This window comes from Telopea speciosissima, chromosome 8, assembly GCF_018873765.1.
Source record: "Telopea speciosissima isolate NSW1024214 ecotype Mountain lineage chromosome 8, Tspe_v1, whole genome shotgun sequence".
Classification (NCBI taxonomy): Eukaryota; Viridiplantae; Streptophyta; class Magnoliopsida; order Proteales; family Proteaceae; genus Telopea; species Telopea speciosissima.
This window is the reverse complement of record NC_057923.1, coordinates 63,689,012-63,715,061: the sequence shown is the minus strand read 5'-3', so window position 1 is coordinate 63,715,061 and position 26,050 is coordinate 63,689,012. Positions and strand designations below refer to the sequence as shown.

Genomic DNA, 26,050 nt, shown 5'->3' with positions numbered 1-26,050 from the left:
TTTTTAGGTCATTGGGGCTGAGTGGAAATTTCACACGATCGGTGTCTAGTGCAAGAACTAGGTGACTGATTAGTGTTTTTTTCCCAAATTTTTTTCTTTCTTTATAGTTAGATTGTGTGCTATTGAATTATTCAACTCAAAAGCTTAAATTATTTAACTCTCAAAATTAGTCGAAATGGGATTATTATTCCTACACAAATGCTAAATGGACCATCAAATTGACCGTTTTGGTTTGAATCTAGACTTGTCTTATAAATATATGCAAGATAAGGTTTATGAATTAAGTATCATAGTTTATATTTAATTTTTTTTTGATAAATTATATTTAATGTACATCATTGCTTTAATATAATAAGCATATAAATATTTAGATAAAAAAAAAATATTTTTTTTCTCAATTTTGTATAAATGAATCAAAATGATAACAAAAATACATTGACAAAAAATGGCAAAACCAGGTCAGGCAAAGGTTGGGCGCGAGTTTTCAAAATCCCCACCAATCCCAACTCCGTTACACCCTTAATTATCCTGTATGTTTTCGTATCAAAAGGCACACATCCCGATGTGTATCATGCCAGCCCAATCGTCGGATGCACGTTGGAGAAGTACCCATGCGGGAGAGGAATACTTTTTTGGTAGGAAAGAAGTTTATTCATTAACAAACTGTGCAGGTGTCAAGAATTCTGGTTGACATAGTTCCAGTGGAATTAGGCTGTTCTTTCATACACAAAACTAACAAGGCCGTGAACCTATGTGGGTATGGGTAGGGAGAGTTGGAAGGCCAAATATTGTGGGTGAAAACTGAAATGGTGCAATGTCTCAACTCTCAACCACTAAACCCATTATATATAGGTTTTTTTGTGAACAATGAGGCTACTTTCTTTATTTAAAGTACCCCGTACCATATATGATATGTACACACCACATGTGGCATGTGCTTCACCTCTCCCATCCTGGCCTGGTTCATGTTTAGATTTGGGTATGAATTCTCTTATATTTTGTGAGAAGCTTCTCAAGCAAGCGATACAGAGGAGTGTATCAATGAGATGTGAAAGAATAGTCTTGTAAATAAGAGGGTAGCAATTACCCCCACACAAAAAACAAGGCGGTAGCAAGGTTAGTTTTTTGAGAGATCGAGAGAGAGAGAAAAAGAGAGTCCTCCCTTGAAAGCTGGGAGAACCTTTTCCCTTGACCAAAACTTTTCCTTCATTAGTAGAGGAGGAAGGATCCCATACACAAAGAAACTTATGGGAAGGCTCACGTTGTACTAATTTACAAATAAATAATATAAGTGTGAAACCTGATCGAACCTTTTCTCTTCCACATTTAAGTGTGAAAGCTAATCGAACCACGTTGTACTAATTTACAAAGAAATAATATAACGAGGAGAGCATGCATCCACAATTCTCAAACACAGGTTCTAGAGAATCCACTAAACAAGCAAATCTATTAGTTTTAAATAAGATGGTGGTTGTAGGCAAACCATTAATTAGATTAGGTGGGATATCTTTAAATAATAAAAAAAATTAGGACAAATTAAAAAACATCGACGGTGTTTCCACTAATCTTCCGTCCATAATTTTTTAAGTGATGGAACTTTTTACCAAAAAAAAAAACAAGTGATGGAGCTTTGAAAAAGAGATATTTAAAGATATTTAAATATTACAGGCTGTGCCCAGACACATGAGATGGGTATTTCTACCATTCAGGGCGACAGGGTGGTCATTTCACCTACTCCCTGTGTATGGGCGCAGCTTGCATCCCCAGCACAGAAAACATTTGGCCTTAAATATTTTTATTGGAGAAAAATTTATCTGAACCAGCAGCATAGCCTACACCTTTTCACTAGCTTTTTATTAATTTCCTATCTTCTCAAAAATTGTATAACAAAAAGAATTGTGAGTGGGCATAGGCTAGGCAAGTGGTTCAGATAATCCTTCCCCCCCCCCCCCCCCCCCCCCACCCCCACCTCCCCCTCCTTTTTACTTACAAAAAAAAGAAAAAAATCCTTCTCCCCTTTTTTCTTATTAACAGTTATTAAGATATTAAACAATTTGTAATCTTATTTTTTTTTTTATCTCTCTTAATGTACACTTCTTCTTTTGGCGATGATAAATTTAATCATTTCACATGTGTACTCAAAAAATATACGCAACAACAACAACTCTGTCATTATGGTAATTATACTTTTATATTATTTTGATAATCCTTTTTACCCTAATCTTAAAAAATTGTTGGGAATAAGTTAAAGAGAATCACAAGAAGGATACTAGTTCCAAATACAGTTATAGAATCCTTTAAAAAAAGTTAAAGACTATAGGGCTGCTCTAAACCTTTGAGTGTGTTTCACTTTGGTAGACTCACTCTGACACTTTGGCTGGGCACGGAACATATGGATTGACTTTGAATTCTCAATTACTATCAAATTTAAGCTATTCTTATAATTGAATTTTTTTGTTTCAATTCTCATAATTGGAGAAATTACGCGTTAGATTTTGTTTCAATAATCAATTCTTCTAATGTTAGAAAATCATAGAATTACAATTTTTGTTCCAATTCTCAAAATTGGAGAATTGCTTTCTAGATGAGAAAACCCACACCGCCACCGCCATTTGCTCTTATTTCTTATATTTAATCGCAAAATGAAAATAATGTAATTCATATCTAATTATTTGTATTCTTTTTGTTTTCTTTGCTAACTAGCATATAGTTGTACCAAACAAGGGTACTCTTGTATTATGATGATAAAATTCATATTCATTTAAAACTTTATGCTTAAATTAATGTATTAATTATAAGAGAAAATATTGTTGTAAACAAGGTTGGTAGAAAAAAATAAGACTTACTTTTCTATCTTTTTAATATAATAAATTTTTTTCAACGATGATAAATCCTGTCATTTCACATAAATGATATGTTAAATAATTTTAAATTTTAAAAAAAATCTTTTTTACACTTGCATTAAATAACTTTTGAAAATAAGACGATAGGCAATTAAAGGAATATTACTTGTTAGTTCACCACACTGGTGACAACAAGTTGCTCCCTTGTATAATTTGAAATTTTGGTTTTTGTATTGATCCAAATTTTATGTTACTTTGGAATAAGTGGAAGTGGTTTAATCTCCTTTTGGATCATCTGGTGATTTAAAAGTAGAGTAAGAGTTTAAGTATCAATTTTTATTTTTTATTTTTGGGTAGAAGAACAAGTATCAATTTTATTTTTATTAGTATGAAACTTGTAAGATCTCTGAGAGTAGATCAGAAAAGGTCAAAATGTAGGGGTTATCTTCTTGAAGGAGGGCCATCAATGGAAGGCTGCTTTTGGCTTTTTGCAATTAAAGCGGAAGGACATTTCGTTCCCAAGTCACTCTTTGATGTTGATCGTTGACTCCACCACCACGTCATTAAGAGTTGGCGCATGGAACAAGTACTTTCATGTGATAAGGCACATGTCAATACAAAAGTATAATTTAAAAAAAAAAAAAAAAAAAAACATAAAAGTTCTATGTGTGAATAAGGGTGTCAAAACCAATCCCAAAGCGAGGAACCTGAAATCGAGTCGAATTAATCGAATCGAATCGAATAAACTTAGTTCGGTTTTAGATCACACCATCAAGGCATGGAATCGAACCGATTGACACCTTTAGTGGGGGACACAGGGGCCATGCCCAAACATAGTGCGGCTCAATGATCGCTCCACCCCCATGAAAGGCAGAAATCCCACCCCCTGAGATTTCAACGTGCGTGTTCTCATTGGCTGTTGCGCGCATTGCCCTTGTGCTCCCCCAACAAAAAAGGGGCGGTGTTCCCGTGGGAGAGAGTTTACCACTACGTGCATGCGACAGTCAATGGAAGCATGTGCGGAGGCATCAGATAGGGATGTCAATTGGTCCAGTTCTGGGCTATCGATCCGGTTCTCTAGCGGTTCCGGCTCTAAAATGTCAAGACCAGATCTGGACCATTTAGCTCACCGGTTCCAAATTTGAGATCCAGGACCATTAAGTAATGGGTGGTTCGGTTCCGGTTCCTAAGCGGATCCAAACATTATTATAATGTAGAGCCCAAAACAAAGACAATAGGAGTTGCTCTAGAAAAACGGTAGACGTTCCAATGTGTCAATGTATATATTATCATCTTATGCGAACAATATGTTAGACTTGAACTAATTTTGATGTCTACAATTTCACATAATTCATCATATTTAGACTTTGTTTATGTAGAGAAAGAGAGGGAGACAGTTTAGAAATAACAAACTATTGTAATGATTTGTCATCTGTCATCACCAATTTGGTTGTTCATGAATAAAGATTTTTATTGAAATAATAATCTATACATTGCAGTTGTTAGGTATGAGTAGAGATAATACAAAAAACACAGCTTCTGAAGTTGTTTTTCTTTGTATGACATCATTCGTCAGATTTTATTAAATGATAATTCAGTCCTGGTCATTTCTTCCGGTTCTAACAGTTCCTTAACGGTTCCTTGGACCAGACCAGATCCGGACCAATAAGCTATTGGGTGGATCGGTTTCGATTCCTAACAGGATGGTTCCGATCCGATTACCGATTTCGGTCCAAAATTGACACCCCTAGCATCAGGCAATCAGTCATCACCGCCTTTCATAGGGATGGGGTAGTCATTTCACCCATTTGTGTCCGAGCATGGGCACTACATTGCCCCAAAGGAGACTTTCTTCCAATAAGAAATGTGCAAGAGATGACTACATGGTCGTGTAGCCTCTACATTATTGCCGGGGCCAACAAAAATGCGCACACAAGAGGCATCTGTAATCTGTATGGATGCAATTTTTTTTAATTTCATTAGGTGTTGGGCGATAATTTCATGTGCTCCAATATCTAGGCGTAGGATCCACACGACAAGTCGATACTTTTTTTTCCATAAAAAAATTTTGGGTAAGAGATCATTGTTTAATCATGTAATGCCTACACTAGCGCGGGGGCCAATAAGAATACATACATGAGCATTTGACTGAAAAAGATTTTTTAGGTCATTGGGGTTGAGTGGAAATTTCACCTGATCTGTGTCTAGTGCAAGAACTAAGTGACTGATTAGTGTTCTTTTTCCCAATTTTGTTTTTCTTTATAGTTAGATTGTGTGCTATTGAATTATTCAACTCAGAAACTTAAATTATTTAACTCTCAAAATTAGTCGAAATGGGATTATTATTCCTAGACAGATGCTAAATGGACCATCAAATTGACTGTTTTGGTTTGAGTCCAGACTCGTCTTATAAATATATGCAAGATAAGGTTTATGAATTAAGTATCATAGTTTATATTTAATTTTTTTTTGATAAATTATATTTAATGTATATCATTGCTTTAATATAATAAGCATATAAATATTTTGGTCAAAAAAATATTTTTTTTTCTCAATTTTGTATAAATGAATCAAAATGATAACCAAAAAAAAAAATATGGCAAAACCAGGTCAGGCCAAGGTTGGGCGCGAGTTTTCAAAATCCCCACCAATCCGAACTCCTTTACGCCCTTAATTACCCTAGATGTTTTTGTACACTGCTTGTACGGGGGAAGGGAGAAATTGTGGGTTTGTAGGTTTTTTTTGGGAGAATGTTCTTTGTGCCGGGGGCTGCGCCCAGACACATGGGGGTGGGCGCAATGGCCACCCTACCCCCTAAGTGGTAAGCCCATGTGTCAGGGCGCAGCTTGCGCTGCGGCACAAAGAACAAGAGCCCTTTTTTTTTTTTTTTTAAGGTTTTGGGTGTGGATGGGAAACAGGTCCTCTTCCGCGTGGGTGTCTTTTCAACGCGCATTCGACGGTTGGGCTAGCATCAATTTGACACACATCCCAATGTGTATCATACCAGCCCAACCATTGGATGCACGTTGGAGAGGTACCCACGCGGAAAAGGATTTTCTTTTTTTTATTGGTAGGAAAGAAGTTCATTCACTAACAGACAGTGTAGGTGCTAAGGATTCTAATTGACATGGTTCCAGAAGCCAAAGAGTGGAATTAGGCCGTTCTATCATACACAAAACTGATAAGGCCGTGAATCTATGTGGGTGTGGGTAGGGAGGGTTGGAAGGCCAAATATTGTGGGTGAAAACTAAAATGGAGCGATGTCTCAACTCTCAACTCTCAACTCTCAACTCTCAACCACTAAACCCATTATATACAGGCTTTTTGTTGAACAATGAGGCTACTTTCTTTATTTAAAGCACCCCATACCATACATGATATGTACACACCACATGTGGCATGTGCTTCGCCTCTCTCATCCTGGCCTCGCTCATGTTTAGACTTGGGTATGAATTCTCTTATATTTTGTGAGAAGCTTCTCATGCAAGCGATATAGAGGAGTGTATCAATGAGCTGTGAAAGAATCTCGATCCAATTTTGGTGATAGCCCATACACAAAGAAAATTATGGGAGGGCTCAGGGCTGAAACTTGCTTTCTCTTCCACATTTAAGTGTGAAACCTAAAACACGTTGTACTAATTTACAAAGAAATAATATAACGAGGAGAGCGGCATCCACAATTCTCAAACACAGGTTCTAGAGAATCCACTAAACAAGCAAATCTATTATTTTTAAATTAAGATGGTGGCGGCAAACCATTAATTAGATTGGGTGGGATATCTTTAAATTAAACAAAAAATTATTAATAATCATTACTAGGACAAATTATAAAACATTGACGGTGCTTCCACTAAACTTCCGTCCTTAATTTTTTAAGTGATGGAGCTTTGAAAAGGAGATATTTAAGGATATTTAAATATTGGGCTGATGTTCTTTGTGTCGACTCATGGGGTAGATATTTCTGTCATTCAAGGTAACAGGATGGTCATTTCACCTACTCCTTGTGTCTGGGCGCAGCTTGCATCCCCGACACAAAAAAACATTTGACCTTAAATATGTTTATTGGAAAAAAATGTATCTGATCCATCAGCATACCCTACACCTTTTCACAAGCTTTTTATTAATTTTCTATCTTCTCAAAAATTGTCTAAAAAAGGAATTGTGAGTGGGCATAGACTAGGCAAGTGGTTCAGATAATCCTCCCCCCCCCTCCCCCCAACCACCACCACCACCACCACCACCACCACTTCCACCTCATTTTTACCTACCCTCAAAAAAAAAAAAAAAAATTCCTTCTCCCCCCTTTTTTTATTGACACCTATTAATATATCAAATAATTTGTAATTTTTTTTTAATCCCTCTTAATATACATTTCTTCCTTTGGCAAGGGTAAATTTGATCATTTCACATGTATACTCAAAAAATATACGCAACAACAACAACTCTGCCATTATGATAATTACACTTTTATACTATTTTGATAATCTTTTTTACCTTAATCTTAAAGAACTGTTGGAAATAAGACAAAGAGAATCACAAGAAGGATACTAGTTCTAAATACACTTATAGAGTCCTTTAAAAGATAAAAGACTATAGGGCTGCACTAAACCTTTTGAGTGTGTTTCAATTTGGTAGACTCACTCTCACACTTCAGCTGGGCACGAAACATATGGAATGACTTTTAATTTTCAATTACTATCAAATTTAAGCTATTCTTAGAATTGATTTTTTTTGTTTCAATTCTCATAATTGGAGAAATTACGCATTAGATTTTGTTTCAATAATCAATTCTTCTAATGTTAGAAAATCATAGAATTACAATTTTTGTTCCATTTCTCAAAATTAATTGGAGAATTGCTTTCTAGATGAGAAAACCCACACCTCCACCGCCATTTGCTCTTGTTTCTTATATTTAACCGCAAACTGAAAATAATGTCCACTAAAGCACACACAACACATTGCGAAACCTTAAGACCCTTTTAACATAGAACTGATGAGAATTGTAATTCTCAAATTCTCAATTCTGGCCTCATTATTAGAATTGACCTCTAGAATTAGAGCCAAACTTCTATGTCTTGACTCATGACACATTTTCTAATTTTTGTCTTAAAATTGAAACCAATTGTGCACTCAATAGAATGGTCAAGGCATGCTGTTCAAGACCTCCTTCCAAAGAAGACTTGGACGGCTCTATGTACCCAAACTAATTGGGTCACGTTGGTCGATGCACAATTTTTCAGGTGATTAAAAATTGTAAAATATGAACAAATACGTTTAAGTATGTTTTGTTTTAACAATTTAAAGGTTCTATTGTGTTTAGGGATACTTCATTAGGGTTCCATGAAGTTTCAAGTCAAAAAATGACCATTTGACCACCAAAATAGAAAGGAAAAAAAATCCCTCAACGTTGAAGAAAATGTATGTTAAAATACAAATTTAAAATAAAACTTGAATCGTGAGAAACGTTTTCCATATGTTAAAATACAAAGGGGAAATTACATGATTAGTTATTTTTGGGTTTTCACTTACAAAACTGTCCATCTTATGTTTGAGTTAACAAAAATAGACAAAAACAAGTTTAGTTTTACAAAACTAGCCAAAATAGTGACTCTCCTTCCTTCCTCGATAGTTCCCTTCTGAAAAAATCTCTTTTTTTTTTTCCTCTGTTACTTGGGGTAGTAGAGAATGGCGGTGGTTGGGACAAGGGTAGGGTTGCAGGGAAATGAGGATGTTGGGACGAGAAGGCAATGATAGGGGTAAAAATGTTTAAAAAAGTAAGTGTGGGAGGGAGAGACACTATTTTGTCCAATTTTATAAACCTTAACTTGTTTTTGTCTATTTTTGTTAACTCAAACATAGAGTGGACAATTTTATAAATGAAAACCCAATAGTAACTAATCATGTAATTTTTCCAAATACAAATTTGAAACCTCTAAAACTCAAAGTACACAAATATTGAAATTGTGTTTCAACCATCGGATTGGAATCCACAGTGCATCTATATGCCCAGGATGTTTTGATCACATCTCTTTGTCCGGGACTTAAAAGGTCAAACCTATTGGGTTCATGTATACTTCCCAATATTAGTTTATAGTATCCTACCTTAAATAACTCAAACTTTATTGATTCTACCATGTTTTTTAATTTTATCAATAAAAAAAAAAAATGTTCTAAACCTTCTACATGGATTTTAAAATGAAGAATATGATCTTGCACATGATAAAGATTTGACTTTAGACTTGAATTTTATTTATTTTTTATTAATATTATGATTCTTTGCCATAAAATGTAATCTAAACACCGACCTCCCCCATTTGTTACTAAATTCCTGACTTTTGCTATTGATTCGCTTTTTTCAGTGATTGAATACATGATTATGTATTTATATATAGGGAAAAGGTACTTTGCGAGTCGATCACGGAGGATTGGAGCCCTTGGAGGATAACATTTGTATCAATTCAGTTCCTCTACGGTGCAGTGATCGTAGCGGTCTGTGCAGTGCAGATTGGGTCGCGCATGTAATGACCATCTTATCTCCACTTGGACAAAGTGTTTGGGCAGGGGTAAAGCAGTCTTTGCATGCGTGGCTCAGTCTGCACCACTCAGACCACTACGGATAGCGTATCGTAGAGTATCTGGATCCCATTTGTATCTTCTCTATCTCTTTTCTCCTTGTATGAATTGAAATGGCCCTATTTATCTTTTGTTTTATATAATAAAAATTGAAATGCCTTTGAGAGAGTTAATTTTTGTGCAATGAGGAATTGCCTATAATAGGAAGATAGGTCTCAAGCCCAAGGTCTTATGTACTAGTATCGGTCTTAATATAAAAAAATACCGATATTGATACGGATCAATCGTATCAAGTCAAATCAGACTATTTTACCTTCCAAACTTCCGATACATTGATTTTTTTTTTTAAATCCCGAAGCATGCCATCTCGTAGAGCTTCACGAAGAATACCTTGGCTCATGCTCAGACCTTAATGAAGTCTAGATTGCAAGAGAATTTTGGGCTTAGCTCTGTGGTTTATATATTGAACAATGACTAGATTTTTCCTTGGGTGTTGTTTTCTTATTGGGAGAGAGTTGGGCACGCCGCTAGTTTTTCTGATATGAGCGGGCAGTGCCCAATGGAAAACGTGGGATAGGGAGGGCAAGTGGGTCATTTTTATAGGGTGTGGGAGAGAGATTGACTCAAGCTAGGCACAGCTCCAACATGCCCTGTCTTTACTCTTTCTGATTATACCATGCCTAACCTTTCTTTCTTTTTTGTTATAAAGGAAGATCGATCCACTTGATTGTATTTTTATTGATTTCATAAAATGATTGAGTTTCCCTCCACACATGGTGAATGTGATCCCATTTTCCGGGGGACGAGAATAGGTGTCAGGAGGGAATTTTAGAACATACTAAAACCCTAGGAGGGGTTTGTGAACCCTGAGATGGTGGGTGAATCGTCCTCTATGGATGGAGGAAAACTTTGTCCTTCGTAAAAAGTAGGGGATGGGGGGTTCCCTCATTTTCTTTATTTTTAATTAAAATCAAATTTAACCTGTTTTAATCACTTTCAAAACCACCCACTTGCTTGGGATCAGTCAAGGGGACTAGTTCCTAGTGAAGTCGATCCAATCGACCTGTTCAACCGTATAAAAAAAAAAAAAAAAAAATCGACCTGTTCAACCCGTTCTGGTAGGTTCAACTTCAACAGTATGGTCAACACCTAAACTTCAACAATTAGGAGTGAGAATCAGGTGGAATGGTTCTCGGTTCAAGATATCGGTATCGTATCAACCATATTGGGGACCTTTATCTACTCCATTTCCTGGGCAGATCCATTTTTTCAAGTTCCTCTAATAGAAGGGGCAAAAATGACCTCCTTACCCCTGCCCAAATACTTTGCCCGGGTGGGGTCTATCCCCCTTTATTAGAGGAACTTGGGGAAATTGAGAGAAAAGGTAATGGAGCAGATAAAAATACCCGTATCGGCCAATACTATCAGTCTGTACCCATGAGTCCCCCTGTGCATCCTTGCCGTCACTCATCCCCTCAGTATTTCCTCGATACTGTGCAAGTCCTTCTCCCCCGCCCCTTCCAAAATGTATTAATTTCTTGACTGAAAATCTATTTGACTTATGGGAGAAAGAACACCACTTGGTCGCACCAAATATGTCGCCCCTGCACCCTGACACATGGACGCATGAAATGACCGCTGCACCTTTATTCGGAGGTTGGGGGTGTTGAGTTTTTTTTGGTGTCTTGACTTCTGATGATGGATTGCTGTGTGGAGCCTCCGGGGGCCGCAGGAGAAAAAACACTACCTGATGATTTTGTTAAGGACTATATGGGTATTTCGGTAAATTTCCTGTCTAGGATTTCGCTATAAATCTGTAGCGAGAGTTCTTTCTCTGTTTTATAAATCTGAGAGAGGTGTGAGGAACGAGCAACTGTAGCCCTATTCTTCATTGATAGTGAAATAGATCTCATCTCACCGTGGACGTAGGCAACTTTGCCGAACTACGTAAATCCTTGTGCGCATTGTGTGATTGTGTTTGTAATTTCCATTCTTCTCTGCATCGTGTTAGGTTTTACAGGGGGTGCGACTGTCATTTCGCATGCTCCTATGCCAGGGTACAGGGACGGCGTGCGTTGCGCGACCAGGTGGCGTTTTCTTTCCCTTGACTTATTTAAGAAACAAATATAATATCGAAAACGAAATCCAACCAAAGAGAGACTAAAGTCCTGTATTAGGCGAGGTGGTTCAATCAGAAGAGCATATAATTCATCCCCTTAAAGAATACAGGCAAGATTGATTAATGGTTTCACCAACCACGTACCTCAAAGATTAAGAGCCGTAGGCATCATCAATGACAACAGCACTGTATGTGGGACCTTTCACTAATTGGAAGTTAAATCAATCTCCATAGATTGGTCATTTGGTCTTAATAAGAGAGCTTAATTAACCAATACTAAACATTTTACAACTGATATTAAGGTCCTAAAAGTTTTAAGGGAAGCATTTTTCTGTCTAGGCCACACTCCCATGTGTTTATATCTCTCCTCCTAAAAACAAGGGGGCAGAAGTGTCTTTTCACATGGGGAGGAGAGAGATAGACTCATGGGAGTGCTGGCGTAGGCCACACTCCCAGACAGAGAACTTTTTCCCAAGTTGTAATTGCCATCATCATTTTAATAAGAACCTTGGCCTTAGGATTATGACACCTTTCATGGATGCAAATCTTTAAATAATCCAAGGGAGAGGGTTCTCAGAGCAAACGGCATTGAGAAAAACACCAATGAGATGTGATATAACAATATCATACATGGGAAGGGAGTAAGGTCATTTTATATGAGAGAGAGAGAGAGAGATGCTAGCATACACTACCCCAACGGCTCGGAGAATCTTTTCCTAGAACCTAATTAACCACTACCACGTCCGTCGAAAAAGAATTCTTTGGTAGATGATACTGGGGATGGAATCATTGAAAAATGTTGAGATATGAGATCATACCTCTATAACTCTCAACATCTCAATATTTCCCCTCATGCAGCATTAGTGAATTCCCAAAAATTCTGGAAAAAGGCTGGGGGAAGGCCATCAGCCCTAGTGATTTTAGGGGCCCTATGGAGAAAATAGATGAATTTTGCCACCCTCAGAGTCAATGGTAATCGGGTTTTGATCTGAACCCACCGCTGGTCTCACAAAAACCACAACATCCTTGAAACGACTTCTCCATGACTGGTTTGCGAGAGCACGATCCAGCCTAATTCGGATGTTGGATGCGCCATGTCGTCGATTACTCCAAGTGAACCTCGGGCTTTTAGCTCCCGAATCCATCAAGCAACAACTATTGATCATATTCTGAAACCTATTTGCATCATGCCCATTACTTTGAGAACCCCCTGTGTAGCTTTAATATAATACATACGGATATATATCTTGAAGATGGCAATAGGCCTAAGTGGTCCATGAAATACCACTTGAGGGTATACATGACCCAAAGGTATATTAAGAAGAATGAAATTTTTTTGCATCAAGATGACTCTGGCGGAAGCCGCGGAACCATGCCTATACAAATGATGGGTATGGGCCCAAGTGGCTTGGCCTGACCACCTGAACCTGTAACAAATGTAGGTGGGTTGGATTTGGGCTTGGTGGCTTTTGGCTTTTGATTTGTGGAAAAAAGACCATCAATCCATAGTTCCTTTTCCCCTAAAATTGTTCTATCAAGAAATGATGAGATTCACTTTTTCAACTTAAGTAGAAAATTTTTGGCAATAAATATGCTTCGTCCTCATTATAATTAGAGGTGTTAATTGTCGGGCTAATCGGTCTCCACCAATCTAAGGCCCTGTATCGTTACTGACCGTAGGTAAACGTGCTTCATATCCTAAGGCATGGACACACTTCTATTTAGTCGGTCAGTTACTAGTCCATAATCAGGCTCATGATAATCAAACTAACTAGACTATAATCGGGCTAATCAAGCTATAATTGGGCTTTAAATGGGCTGAACGACCTACAATCAAACTATAAATGGCCTTAAACGGGTCAAGGCCGATCTTAATTCCGGTTGATTCGTATTGGATTTCTAAGGTTAGGGCACACTTTGTCCATTCTTGATCAATTTAGACCAATTTCAATCAAGATCCCAATTCCGTACTTTTAAGGTTCACATTTTGTTTTTGAAGAGACATTTTCCAGTCAACCGTTAGGGCGAGCCAAGTGACTTGACCATATGGATTGTTGACCTGAAAATCCATTTGTTTTTAATAAATAAATCCTAAAGATTTATATCGACGTAGAATAATCTAATAGAAATTTAACACGCAAACGTTCAAAAAGAAAAAAAAAAATTAAATAAAACTTATAAATATTCTTGATAGTGACTCCCAATTGGTAAACACGGTCTCAAAGTACAAGATACACGACTTTGTATATAGGACCAAATTTTCTTCCACCCACGCTGAATGGTATTTCATTCATCACACGAGGGAGAGGATGAGAATGGATATCAGGAGGGTATTTTAGAACATAAAAACACCTTAAAATGATGGGTGAACCATCTTCTATGAGTAGAGATATATTTAGTCCTTGTTCTTATGACTCTCTCTCTCTCTCTCTTATTCATTATTCTTTTGACTTTTTCCTTAATTCCAATATTTTCGCAAAAGGGCAAAAGCTCTCTTAGCAAGCCTCGCGTAGACTGGGTCTCGCCTCATATCCTATTTTCCATTGTTTTATTTCTCTCCTATAATACACATGATTTTTCTTTTGAATATAAGTTTTTCGTTATTTGATATTTTAAGTTGAAATGGATGTTGTTTCCTAAGTTTTTATATTGCATATTAGTAAAAAAAAAAATAAAAAAAAATCCCTTTTTCAATTGTTATATAATTTTAAAGCAAGAGATCGTTGTCTGATCGTATAACGTCTACATCAATGTGGAGGTTAATGAGAAAGCACGTAGAGGGATCTATTAGAATTACATTTTTATGGGGGTTGAACGGTAAATGCATGTGGTCTTGTGTTTGGGCGTAGGAACCACACGATCGATTAGAATTCTTTTTTTTGTTGATAATTTTGTATTGATTTTCAATAAATTCTATAAAATATTTTATGATGAAAATATTTTAGTTATCATATTTGTAACTGGTCAAAGCAAATTCTATAGGAAAGTTGATATTTTCCTAATTGGCTACTGCTTTGAAGTTATTTTCATGAAATATATAAACACATGTCTAACCTAATTCCACACTAAATGGATGTTTTCAAGGACTTTTTACCAAAAAAAAGATGTTTCCAAGGACCAAGTTTATTAATAATATGCCCTCATGTTTCCATGGACCAAAATTTATTTATAAATTGCATCCGTTTCAATTGACTATAATAGTAATTGTAATTTAGAAAAAATAAAAATAAAGGTGTGGCATGAGATATCATAAATTATTATTTGTATGGCTAGCGCTTATGGGACAACTTAGGATTTAAACTCAAATACAATTATTGAGGTATATGCACCATCTGATTTAGTTCTAAGGTTTTTATTTTTTTCAAGAAAAATGTTCTCTGTACTAGGGGTGCACACTGTGCCATACACATGGGGGTGGGCGAAATGATCGCCCGCCTTGCCCCATGTGTCTGGATGTAGATTGCGCCCCCGTGCAATGTGGTGCAGAGAATATCACCCTTTTTTTTTTTCTTAGTTTTGGTTTTAGTCTAAAAAACATAAATTTGAACTGAAACGAATGAAATTTAACTTACATAAGGCTAAAACATGATTTCTAAGAGCCTTCCACCTCCATCTTTGATAATTCACTTCCCTAATTTTTTCTTTTGTAGTTCTACACTACTGCTCATTTTGGAGGATATACAACTAAGAAATATTTTGAAGATATTTGATATTTACAGTACTTAATGATGCCTTTCCAAGGTTTTGTAATTATACGTACGTATGTAACAAACTTAATTGGATCTTATCATGTAAAAAAATTGAAAAATATCAAATTTAACATTATTAGATTGCAATTCAACTCCTCTACTTCCGCCTGCCCCTACTGCCGTGTTTGCCGCACACACAAGCAAGACGGAATGTACCACCCTATCCCTGCCCAAATGAGGTAAGGCGGTACTTGCACGATAGTACTGGGCAGGCGGAAGTAAAGGAGTCGAATCCATTAGATTGTATCTTTATGCGATTGCGATTCTCATCTCAACTTTATTTGTTTCAATAAGTTATTACACTTAAAACCAAATCTGAACAGAATAAGAGTCGAATGAAACCAACTAAAAATCAATTTACGGTAGAAAATTTTCGGATTTGATACCTATTATATTATAAAGTGAATCAATTAAGATCGAACCAAAAAACCAGAACCGAACCTTTTTTTTTTTTTGATAAAACCAGAACCGAATTGATTGACCCTTTCATTGACAAGAATTTGAATGAGACATTTTACCAAAAAAAATAAAAAAAATTGTTTGAATGCGACAAACAGGAGGAGAGAGCAATCATTCTGACAGCAATGCCACGTGGTTTAATACGCAGTCCAGTGATATCCAGCAAACGCATACGAACCGAAGCAGCAAAAAATAAATTAAATAATTAATTTATTTATGAATCAAAAAGAGAAAATATTTTTGTTTTCATTTATTTATTAGTCAAAAAGATCCCACCATTAGCTCTATATTATAGACTATTCTCTTTCTCTTTCTTATGCAAATCTCTATCTCTAGTACAAGAAAAGTATCTCTCTTCTCTCTCTCTCTTTGTTTGCAGTCGTTGGAAAGTAAGCAAGCAAACAAGCAAAAGAAGCCGATACAGTGAAGGTAAGATTTTTGCCCTGCAATTTCGTTTCTTGTTGCGCTATGATATCCACTGAATTTCAACTTTCAGATCGGTTGTTTTAGAAAGTTTTCTCTTCATTTTTGTTTCCTTCTACTGTAAGAAACTTTAATTTGATTTTTGTTCAATCTTTGACAGAATTATATTATAGATCCATGTCTTTGCACTAAATTACTTCGAATTATCAATTGAGAACTTATGAAAAATAATATTGTAATCGAGTTTCCAGTATCTTTTAGCAGCTTTCGGATGATTCTGGTGGTGTTTAAAAATATAACCTTTTTCCCCCGTTGTTACATATTGAATAGGTCTTAACGTTTTTTTTCAAAATTAATCAGTTAAGTGATTCTGAAACCTGACTTTTCAGCTCAGATTCTTTAGTTGATTTCTGTGATTATTAGCTCCGTTCTGAAGCGTTGTCCCAATCACATTTTGCTGCAGTCTTCCTTGTTTAAATAATATATTTTGCTTTCTTATGTTGGAATGGTTGTTGTAATCAAAGCAGGATTCGTAGTATGCCTTCTGTTTGATCAAAACCACTCAAGTCTTCCTCTCACTGTTTCGACCCAAGTTAGTTTAAGTGTTGCCCCTGTTCTCTCAACACCTTTAATTTGTCACCTGTGAGTCATTTGTCTCCTTTTACATGACTGAACCCCTTTGGCCTACTTTCTGTTTTATTATTACCTGTTGATGCTGCCTGTAGGTTCTTGTGAATGTGCCCATTTTTCAATTTCGTCCTTTGTAGTTGCCACTTAGTTCTGCATTTATCCCACACCCATTTTAATTGTATGTTGGTTCTTGCTCTCCCAACCTTTTAGCTCCATGATTGTCTTCGCTCGCTTTATGGCTCACTGGTTGAATTGGCTGCAAGAATCATTTTCTTTGTCGTGGTGAGAAAGAGAGGCTGATGACCAAATCAATTAGGTATTCCAATTTTATTGCGTCAATTGAATAAGCATTGAAGTCCTTGGATACACCCCAGTAAGATATAGCACAGATGACCATTCTTAACTTTACATATGTGCAACCTGCAGACACATGTTAATTTTTAGAGCATGCTTAACTGAAATAGCTATTGAACTTTGAATAAGCCATTAATTTTTGATAAAATAAAAAAATATGTATCTTTCTCTATCATCTTATTTTTACCAAGTTTATTACCTTTTTGATAACTTGAGAGTGTAACTTCCCTGTGAAAGTTACGCCACTACGTTACACTACACTGTTTTCTGCATATTTTACTAATTTAAATAACAAAATCTTTGGATACAGTGGGGGCTGTGAGGGCATAGAATCATGAGCTGCTTCGGCTGTTGTGGTGATGATGATATCCATAAAGCTGCTGATAGTGGAGGCCCATTCATGGCAAATAAGTCAGCAGGTAATTCTCAGGCTGTATTTCTCCCCCCTCTTATATTGTATGAATGTAATAAAATGAATAACGATGCATTCTATACTTTTGCCATCTGGCTCAATTTTAGTTAAAGTTGCATCCATTTCTTTACTTTCTCATTATAATTATCAAGACTGCAAAACGACCTCAATGTTCTATCCCTGAGGTTTAGTGCTTATCTTGTATTTGTTTGCGTTGATAATTATTTCTTTGATCTTTTGTTTTCACTTGGTTATGTATCACTATGAACAGATGTTCTGAATTTGTGTTTTTGTCTGGTATTATGGATCCATTTTAATATACTGACAGCTATCTGAATGTTAGATTTCAATAGGTGATTCTCTAATGGAGTTTTTCTCGAAGACTTCTCTAGATTATATACCTATCTGTTCTCTTTACATTTTTCTTTCTATCAGTTCTTTCCACTGTCTTCTACTTGGCATCTGATCTTGTCAACAGGAAACTGAGAAGAACTCTTTCTTGATTGCAGGCAATGATAAAAATTATAGTGCCACAGAAACAGCACCCAAGGGTGCTCAAACTGTGAAAGTTCAGCCTATTGAAGTGTCTGCCATACCAGTAGATGAACTGAAGGAAGTAACAGATAACTTCGGGACAAAAGCCTTAATTGGAGAGGGATCATATGGTAGAGTATATTATGGAGTGCTAACAAATGGGAAGGCTGCAGCCATAAAAAAGCTAGATGCCAGTAAGCAACCTGACCAAGAGTTTTTAGCTCAGGTTGGGTTTCTGAACACATTGCTCTTCGTGACTATGCATGTTCCTCATTCGGTTGTTCATCAGTTGATGTATTGCCTTACAGGTTTCCATGGTGTCGAGGCTCAAACATGAAAATGTTGTTGAGCTGGTTGGTTATTGTGTTGATGGAAATCTTCGTTTCCTTGCGTATGAGTTTGCAACTATGGGATCGCTCCATGATATTCTTCATGGTATGTAAAATCATGTTCCACAATACCTTTTTTTTCTTTCTAAATGGTTTGAAGTTTTTGGAGCATAGCTGCCTCTACCGTTTACATTCAGTAGCAAGTCGCAGAAATTTCATGAACTGTTGGCCTGATGCAAGCCTGAAACTGTGTTCATATATTGAGCTCAATGATGTAAATTTACATAATTTTGGGATCTAGATAGAATTCACATTTTTTATTTTGGAAATAGTTTGGGCATGCATCATTATGATGAGAGAGTTGTCATTACAAAAGTGTCCCTAATTTCATGTATAAGCAAGTTAGGAGGCCCACATTTTGTCAATGGTACAGGATTTCTGATCCTTAAGGTCCTTTTCTGCATAATGTTTTTGTGAACTAAGTCGGGCAAATTTAATAGTCAGTCTTGGCAAAGCTCCCAAGAAAAAGTATATACAACTGCTTCTCTTCATCCTGTTGAAGTAAGGATCCCATAAATTATGGACCCTTTTTAGAATATTTTTCATAAGTTGAAAGGATTTCATGGAAGTTGTATGGCATTCAAAGATAAATGTACCCTGTTCTCTAATGCTTTTAGTTTATTATCACAAGGTCTAGCTTCCGCGAGAAGCAAGGGCTGTTCATTTGGTTGATAATGCTATTTCTTTTTAAATAAAACGGAAGTTCTTGATTATGAGTGTAATGCTATATGTGAATGTGTGATGTGTAGGACGGAAAGGTGTCAAAGGTGCACAACCAGGTCCTGTTCTTTCATGGGCACAACGAGTAAAAATTGCTGTTGGGGCTGCTAAAGGACTTGAGTACTTGCATGAAAAGGCTCAGCCTCACGTTATCCATCGAGACATTAAGTCCAGCAATGTTTTACTTTTTGACGATGATGTTGCTAAGATTGCTGATTTTGATTTGTCAAATCAAGCTCCTGACATGGCAGCACGTCTTCATTCCACTCGTGTTCTTGGAACTTTTGGTTATCATGCCCCAGAGTGAGTTCCTTCTCGACTCCTTGGAATAGGTGCTAAACTGCTTACATCTTGTTCCTACAATAAATTCTCATCAGTCATCTGAGACCATAAGGTTGGTTTACCAGCTGCCAAGCAGCATGCACAATGTGCAAGGAAGGGGGGGGGGTTAAATCCCAGCAGTCCCAAGCTAGAAGATAATCTTGGGTAAAATTTTTAAGATAAGACCATCACTTGCAGAGAAGCATCTTTGAATAGGTTTGGGGTTCAAGTCTCTTCGTATGCATTGAAACATTTGATTTTTTCCTAAGCAAAAATATTGAACTGAACCAACCAGTGGTTTTATATCTGGGCTGAACTGAAGAGGGGGTGGTAGCGTTTTTTTTCTGGTTTAACTGCTGGTCTGGTCTGATTTAAAAAATTATGGGTAGGACTGTGGCAGACATTAAGTTGGAAATACTTGCTGCTGTGATTGGACTATCCTTATGGTCCACCCTGATGGTTCACATTATATTTTCTTCAAACAACTATATTATGTGGTTCAAATGAGAACCTGATTATTCGTGAATCTTTAGATTCAATTATTATTGATGACTATCATTATATAGTCGGCATTGACGAATTCATGGATATAGTTACTATGTATACCATACTACAGTAGGGGTGACTAAAGTTTTTACAATTGTGGGTGGCAGATATGCAATGACTGGACAGTTGAGTTCAAAGAGTGATGTTTACAGCTTTGGTGTTGTCCTTTTGGAGCTCTTGACTGGGCGTAAACCTGTTGATCATACATTACCACGGGGGCAACAAAGTCTCGTGACATGGGTACAAATTTAATTTCCTATGTCTAGAATTATTGGAGAGTATTTGCTTGGTAGTTCTTTTCTCTTGTTATTTTTTCATAATGAGTTCTTTTCCTTGTGCTGATTCCTGGAATTTGAAACACATTAGGCGACACCAAGACTTAGTGAAGACAAAGTGAGGCAGTGTGTTGACACAAGACTAGGGGGGGAATACCCTCCAAAGGCAGTTGCCAAGGTAGTCATTATGCTTTCAATTCTCATTTATCTTTTTTGTTTTATTTATTTTTGTTTGTTACTTGAAAACTAAGATATGGCGGGGATTAGGGGGAGACTAGGTCCTTGGAATTTCTTTGTTTTTTTTTTTTTTGGGGTTAGATTAGGCTTTAACATTTAGGTCATTGTCTGGAGTATATTCATCATATCCATAATTCTTCTGTTGGCTTCAAACTTTGTTGTCGATAGATGTTTTTTGCAACGAGCTTAGGAAATAAACAGAAACTATATATAGATTGAATCTGCAACTTTCAGTATCTGAGAACAATATTTTACTTGGCATGTCCTGATACAATCTAATACTGGATACAGATGGCTGCTGTGGCTGCTCTGTGTGTGCAATACGAAGCTGATTTTCGGCCAAACATGAGTATTGTAGTCAAAGCTCTCCAGCCTTTGTTAAATGCTCGGTCTGGTCCTCCTGGCGAAGCCCCAAGCTTGTGAATTCCTGTCATTCCCGTACCCCAAGATCTCTCTATCTCTGTTATTTCTCCCATCAAACTTTGGCATTTACAAGCTGTAGATTATTGTTAAAAATCTTTATGTATTTAAATTTTTCCTAGTGATGAATTGATGGCACCGTCGAAGGCTTTTACACACATCTTATGTTCTCTGTTCAGATTTTATAACTGGATGGGAGAGTTATCAGGAATTTTTTTAGGGGAAGATATCATCAGTATACAAATAGCAGGCCCAACAAAAAAAAAAAGAGAACCAAATTGCACCCCTTATGGAACAAATAGCCAGATCTGACGCACTGACTTTTAGAAGAAACTTCTCTACATCAATTGTGTGTTTTTTTTTTAATTTTTAATTTTATGTTCTAAGGAAGTACTGCATGAGGCTCCCGCCACTGTGGGGTCTGGGGAGTCATAATGTTTGCAGGACTTGCAATTGTTTGGTTGGATAATGAATGCCAATTGAACATTATAACTTTAAGGGTGTCAATTGGTATGGTTCCAAAGAGTAATTGTGATCCGGAACCGAATTGAGAATCGGGTAAATAAAATTTGATACTCAAAAGAACTTGCTCGGTTTTGGTTCAATTTAGGCTCAGAAATTTGGTTCCATTAAATTCTTACATGGTTTGGTTCTGATGCCCCTACCCAGTCCAAGTCCTATAATATATAACTTAATTATTCAAATTTGGCTCGGTTTAGATTATAGAATTTGGTTCCTATGCTTGATCCGGAACCAAACCAAGAGCCCAAACGGTTTTGAAATCTAATACTCAAATCTAACCGAATTTTACTTGATTCGATTCAATTTGACTTATTCGATCCGATTAAGGTTTCAGTTCTCAGATCTGGTCTAATTTGACACCCTTAACAATAACCCCTTTAAGGCTGTGTTGTCTTGGCAATTATTCTATCCGGTTTAGGTTTCGGTTCTCAAATCCAGTCTAATTTGACACCCTTAATTGTCAGTAACCCTTTGAAGGTAGTGTTGTCTTGCCAATTATTGTGCAAGTTTTTCCTCGGAAGCTTTGGGTTCTTCAGGTTCCGATTATCAATAAATCCTCTTTTCAACCAAACTAAACTTATGGGGGTTATGCAGTAAATCCAAACTCACTCGGCCTTCGGAATGTGGAGTTTGAATAATGGTTTAATGCGGTGTTTAGTTTCATTATTTCTTCCGGTTTTCCTTCATCCAAAGTGAGGGGGAATCCCCTGACTATGAGTCATTACGGCAGTGGGATTGGTATCATTGTCAGAGGAGGAGATACTTTAACCTTTCCACATGACTTAGAGCCATCTTATATAGGCAATGCAAAGAACAGAGAACCTGTTGCCCATCAGAATCTCCCCTTGCAAAAACTTCTTCAGTTGTACCTCATAAGGTGACAGTAATATATAAAAAAAAAAAACTCTCTTAAATCTGGTTTTTCTAAGGTCACTCCCTGCAGTCCCCGAACGGAAGGATGTAGGCAGAGTCAACATAACAGCCCTCAAAAGAATTTAAGGTTAACTCAAATACAGCCGTACAGTAGCCATTTTGAGAAGTTTGGGGGAGTTTTTGATCGAATATTTCTACTTTTATTGACCAAGTAGCCAAATAAAAGTTTGGAAAGTTTCAGGTCTACCAAGAGGGTACAAACGAATACATGGACCAGTGAAACGGTACATGTTGATATAAGGATGCATATGTCAATACTTGGGACGTATTTGATCGAATTAGGTTCAGAAATTTGATACATGGGCTAGATTTTCATTACCCAACGGAGAGTTCTGAAAGCAAAGAAAATTGCGACTGATGACAACAGATCACAGTAATGGGAAAAACAAACGGAATTTTAATTTAAATGATTACAATTAATACTATTGACATATACAGGGAATGACAGTATACATCATCTGTTCCATTCACAACCCCATGAAGAGATATTTACAATGGGAGCCTTGGATGTATAAGCATGAGGATGAAATGATGAATATACTACATACACTTTCTTGTGATGTGATCCTCACCAGAGTTTATGATAAACAGGCAGTTCTATAAATCTTCATTCAGAAAACAGTCCTGTCTTTTGTCAACTCTGGCACCCCCAAACATATATTTGCTCCAATCTCCTGTTTACAGTTAAGAATTATAGAGGAAAACTATAAGACAAAATTCCAAAGATCTTGTAGAACTATAAAATTGAAGCTTATTTGAATAACTAATTTTAAATAACAAAATAATTTAGGGCAAGAGATTGCTGCCTGGTTGCATGGCCCCCAACACCAGCACGAGGGCCAATGAGAGCACACACATGGATGGGATTTTTGATTTCATAGGGGGCGGGGTGGTAATTTTACGCGCTCCCTGTGTCTGGGCGTAGGGGCCACAAGACCAGGCAACATTTTTTTCCCGTAATTTTATTTGGATTTATAATGTGAGAGTTTTGTATGAGAGAGAGAGAGAGAGAGAGAGAGAAGATTTTCTCCTATCATCCATCATCTACTTTTTTTATTATGTCATTTCTTCTCGTTTATAATATCAACCATAATAGTTCTAATGAGGATTTGATAGGGGAATTCTTCATGTTTTCCAATAATAGCTCAACTCAATCAATTGGTGATCCGAAACACCCAAGGCCTTGACTCCCCATCTATGCAGGCTGAGGTGCGTTCTTGTATCAATCTTCACCATTCTGTCTTCTGTTGTCTTATTGAAACTAGAGTCAAGGAGGCTAATTCTATCTGTATGGTAGCCTCCTTAATTGCCCCTGCTTGCTCCCTTTATTCCAACAACTCTCAGCATTCCAATGGCCGCCATTGGTTTCGTTGGGACCCCTCCGAAATTCAAATTCTGCTGCTGTTCTCCTCTTTCCAAGTACTGCATCTCAAATTTCCGACAGCCAAGGAACTCCAGTTTCTTTTTCATTGCTACTTATGCCTCTAATTGTCCCTCCAAGAGAGCCTCTCTTTGGGGAGACCTTCGTCGTATTTCCTAGCAGGTTGACCCCCTCCCCTGGGGATTGGGTGGTGACTTCAATGTCGTCCGATATGATTATGAAAAAGGAGGTGATCGGCTTGATGGTTCCTCTGTTGATGCCTTTAATGAGTGCCTTGATGACGTAGGCATGAATGATTTGAGATGGTCTGGTCTTAAATTCACTAGGCACAACAGAAGACGTGGTGACTCAAGGATTGCTTGCAAGCTTGATGAGGTCCTGGTTAACGAATCTTGGCTTTCTTCCTTCCCCTCTTCATATGCTACCTTTGACGCTCCTGGCATCTCCAATCATAGTACTATATCTCGCGATATATCGGTATCTCGGGCCTACCGAGATATCCGAAATATCCGAAATTTGGCGAAATTTTGCCGAAATATTGCATTTTTTCTGCAATATTTCGGGAGTCCATCTCGGTGGGTATTTGACCATATCTAGGCCTGATACTTTATGGACACCCTTATTTAAGCTAAATAAACACATTTAAACCTTCATATTGCAAAAAAAATGAACTCAAAGTGGTGTTTTGGGTTTGTTCCCTTGATTGACTGTATACGGTCGGACCCTGTTGTATAAAATAGTTAAATACATATTGTTTAAGTACTAAAAGACATAATAAGAAATTTAAACAAAGTAATGAAACAAAAATAAAGTCAAATGTAGCCTTTAGTTTAAACTCATAAAGTCATTAGTGCATAAGTTATAACTCATAAACTTCATAATAGTCAATAGTTTAATACTTACACAAAGTATTTTTACGAAATTTACCGAAATAAACCGAAATTTACCGAAATATACTGCTCAATACACAGTATTTCTACGAAATATACCGAAATATACCGAAATTTCGCCGAAATTTGAACTTTTTTCATTTCGGAAGCCCATCTCGTCTCGGTAGTGTCGAAATTACCGAAATTTACCGGAATTTCGGCGATATTTCGCGAAATTTTGTACCATGTCTCCAATCATAGTCCCATCAACATTCTTGTTTGTCCCTACATCTCCTTCGGCCCTAAACCTTTCAAATACCTTGACATGTAGTCCTCTTACCCAGATTTCCTCTCCACTGCTAAAGATGCCTGGGACAAGCCAGTCCATGCCCATTCAACCCCTCTTATCGCCTTTGCCAGTAAGCTTTGGGATATTAACAGTGCCCTTAAAGTTTGGAACAACTCCTCTTTTGGGGACATTTCCTCCTTGATTTTTGACTGTAGGGGATAAGCTTCTGATATTTAGTTGAGGCTCCAACCTGACCTCCACAATGCCCGGAAGAAGAAAAAGTGGTCTCTTTGCATCTACTTTCTTTGGTTGCTCAAGAGGATCGCTTCCTAGGGCAAAATTCAAGAGTCAAATGGTTGGAACTTGGAGACTCCAACTCCGCTTACTTAACACAAGTCTAAGAAAGCTAGAACAATGTCAACTCCATCCCCATGCTTTTGGCCAGAGATGGTTCCTCTCTCCACAAAGTTGAAGATATTAAGGCAGAGGCAATTGACTATTTTAAGGAGATCTTCAGGTCTTCTTCCATTGCATCCACTGAGCCTATCCTTGAGGGTCCACTCAACAAATTCATTCCCAATCACCTTATTGGTACCTTCTAAGTTATCTCCTCCGAGAAAGAGATTCTAGCAGTTGTCTACTCTCACAAGGCTAATAGAGCCCCTAGCTCTGATGGCTTTAGTCTGAGATTCTTCTTCTCCACCAGGGACATTATCTAAGAAGACCTAATCAAGGCCCTCAAGAATTTCTTCTTCAACCCCAGCAAGATCAAAAGAAGTAACCACACCTTCCTTTGCCTCATCCCTAAGAAAGAAGTTGCCTCTACTATGTACGACTTCAGACCCATCTCCTAGTGCAATCTCTTGTACAAGTTCATTGACGAAGTCCTTGCCAACAGGTTTAAGTTGGTGGTTGACTCTATAGTCAGTGGCAACCAATCGGCTTTCATCGCTGGCAGAAGTATCTCTGATATCGTCATCCTTTGCAATGAGCTTGTCAAAGGCTTCAATAGAAAATCTCATCCCCCTGCTGCCCTTATGAAGATCAACATC

General features: G+C 37.2%; 2 protein-coding genes across 4 annotated transcripts in view; one reads left to right on the top strand and one right to left on the bottom strand.

The window, feature by feature from the left end:
* Nucleotides 1-1,020: 1,020 nt before the first annotated feature.
* On the top strand, nucleotides 1,021-21,153 carry LOC122672663 (pto-interacting protein 1-like). 2 transcript variants are annotated; one of them, XM_043870134.1, is made up of 8 exons: nucleotides 1,021-1,033; nucleotides 17,461-17,569; nucleotides 18,072-18,322; nucleotides 18,405-18,531; nucleotides 19,235-19,508; nucleotides 20,180-20,312; nucleotides 20,439-20,525; nucleotides 20,876-21,153. In XM_043870134.1, the coding sequence occupies exons 2-8, from the start codon at nucleotides 17,485-17,487 to the stop codon at nucleotides 21,005-21,007; spliced, it is 1,089 nt and encodes a 362-aa protein (XP_043726069.1). In that variant the 5' UTR covers nucleotides 1,021-1,033; nucleotides 17,461-17,484; the 3' UTR covers nucleotides 21,008-21,153. The 2 variants fall into 2 exon arrangements, with proteins under 2 accessions (XP_043726069.1, XP_043726068.1); XM_043870133.1 differs by lacking the exon at nucleotides 1,021-1,033 and adding an exon at nucleotides 16,145-16,173 and having other exon boundaries at nucleotides 17,473-17,569.
* Nucleotides 21,154-22,851: 1,698 nt separating this feature from the next.
* Nucleotides 22,852-26,050, bottom strand: part of LOC122672780 — a 254,565-nt gene continuing 251,366 nt past the window's right edge. For both annotated transcript variants that reach the window (XM_043870268.1, XM_043870269.1), the window contains one exon: nucleotides 22,852-23,133. The gene's annotated coding sequence lies outside the window, so the exon portion shown is untranslated. The remainder of the gene's footprint in view (nucleotides 23,134-26,050) is intronic.

Coding starts and splice junctions, on each gene's coding strand:
- LOC122672663 (XM_043870134.1), top strand. CDS start 17,485: ATGAGCTGCTTCGGCTGTTGTGGTGATGATGATATCCATAAAGCTGCT. Junction 17,570..18,071: donor CATGGCAAATAAGTCAGCAG/GTAATTCTCAGG, acceptor TCTTGATTGCAG/GCAATGATAAAAATTATAGT. Junction 20,526..20,875: donor CTCCAAAGGCAGTTGCCAAG/GTAGTCATTATG, acceptor TACTGGATACAG/ATGGCTGCTGTGGCTGCTCT.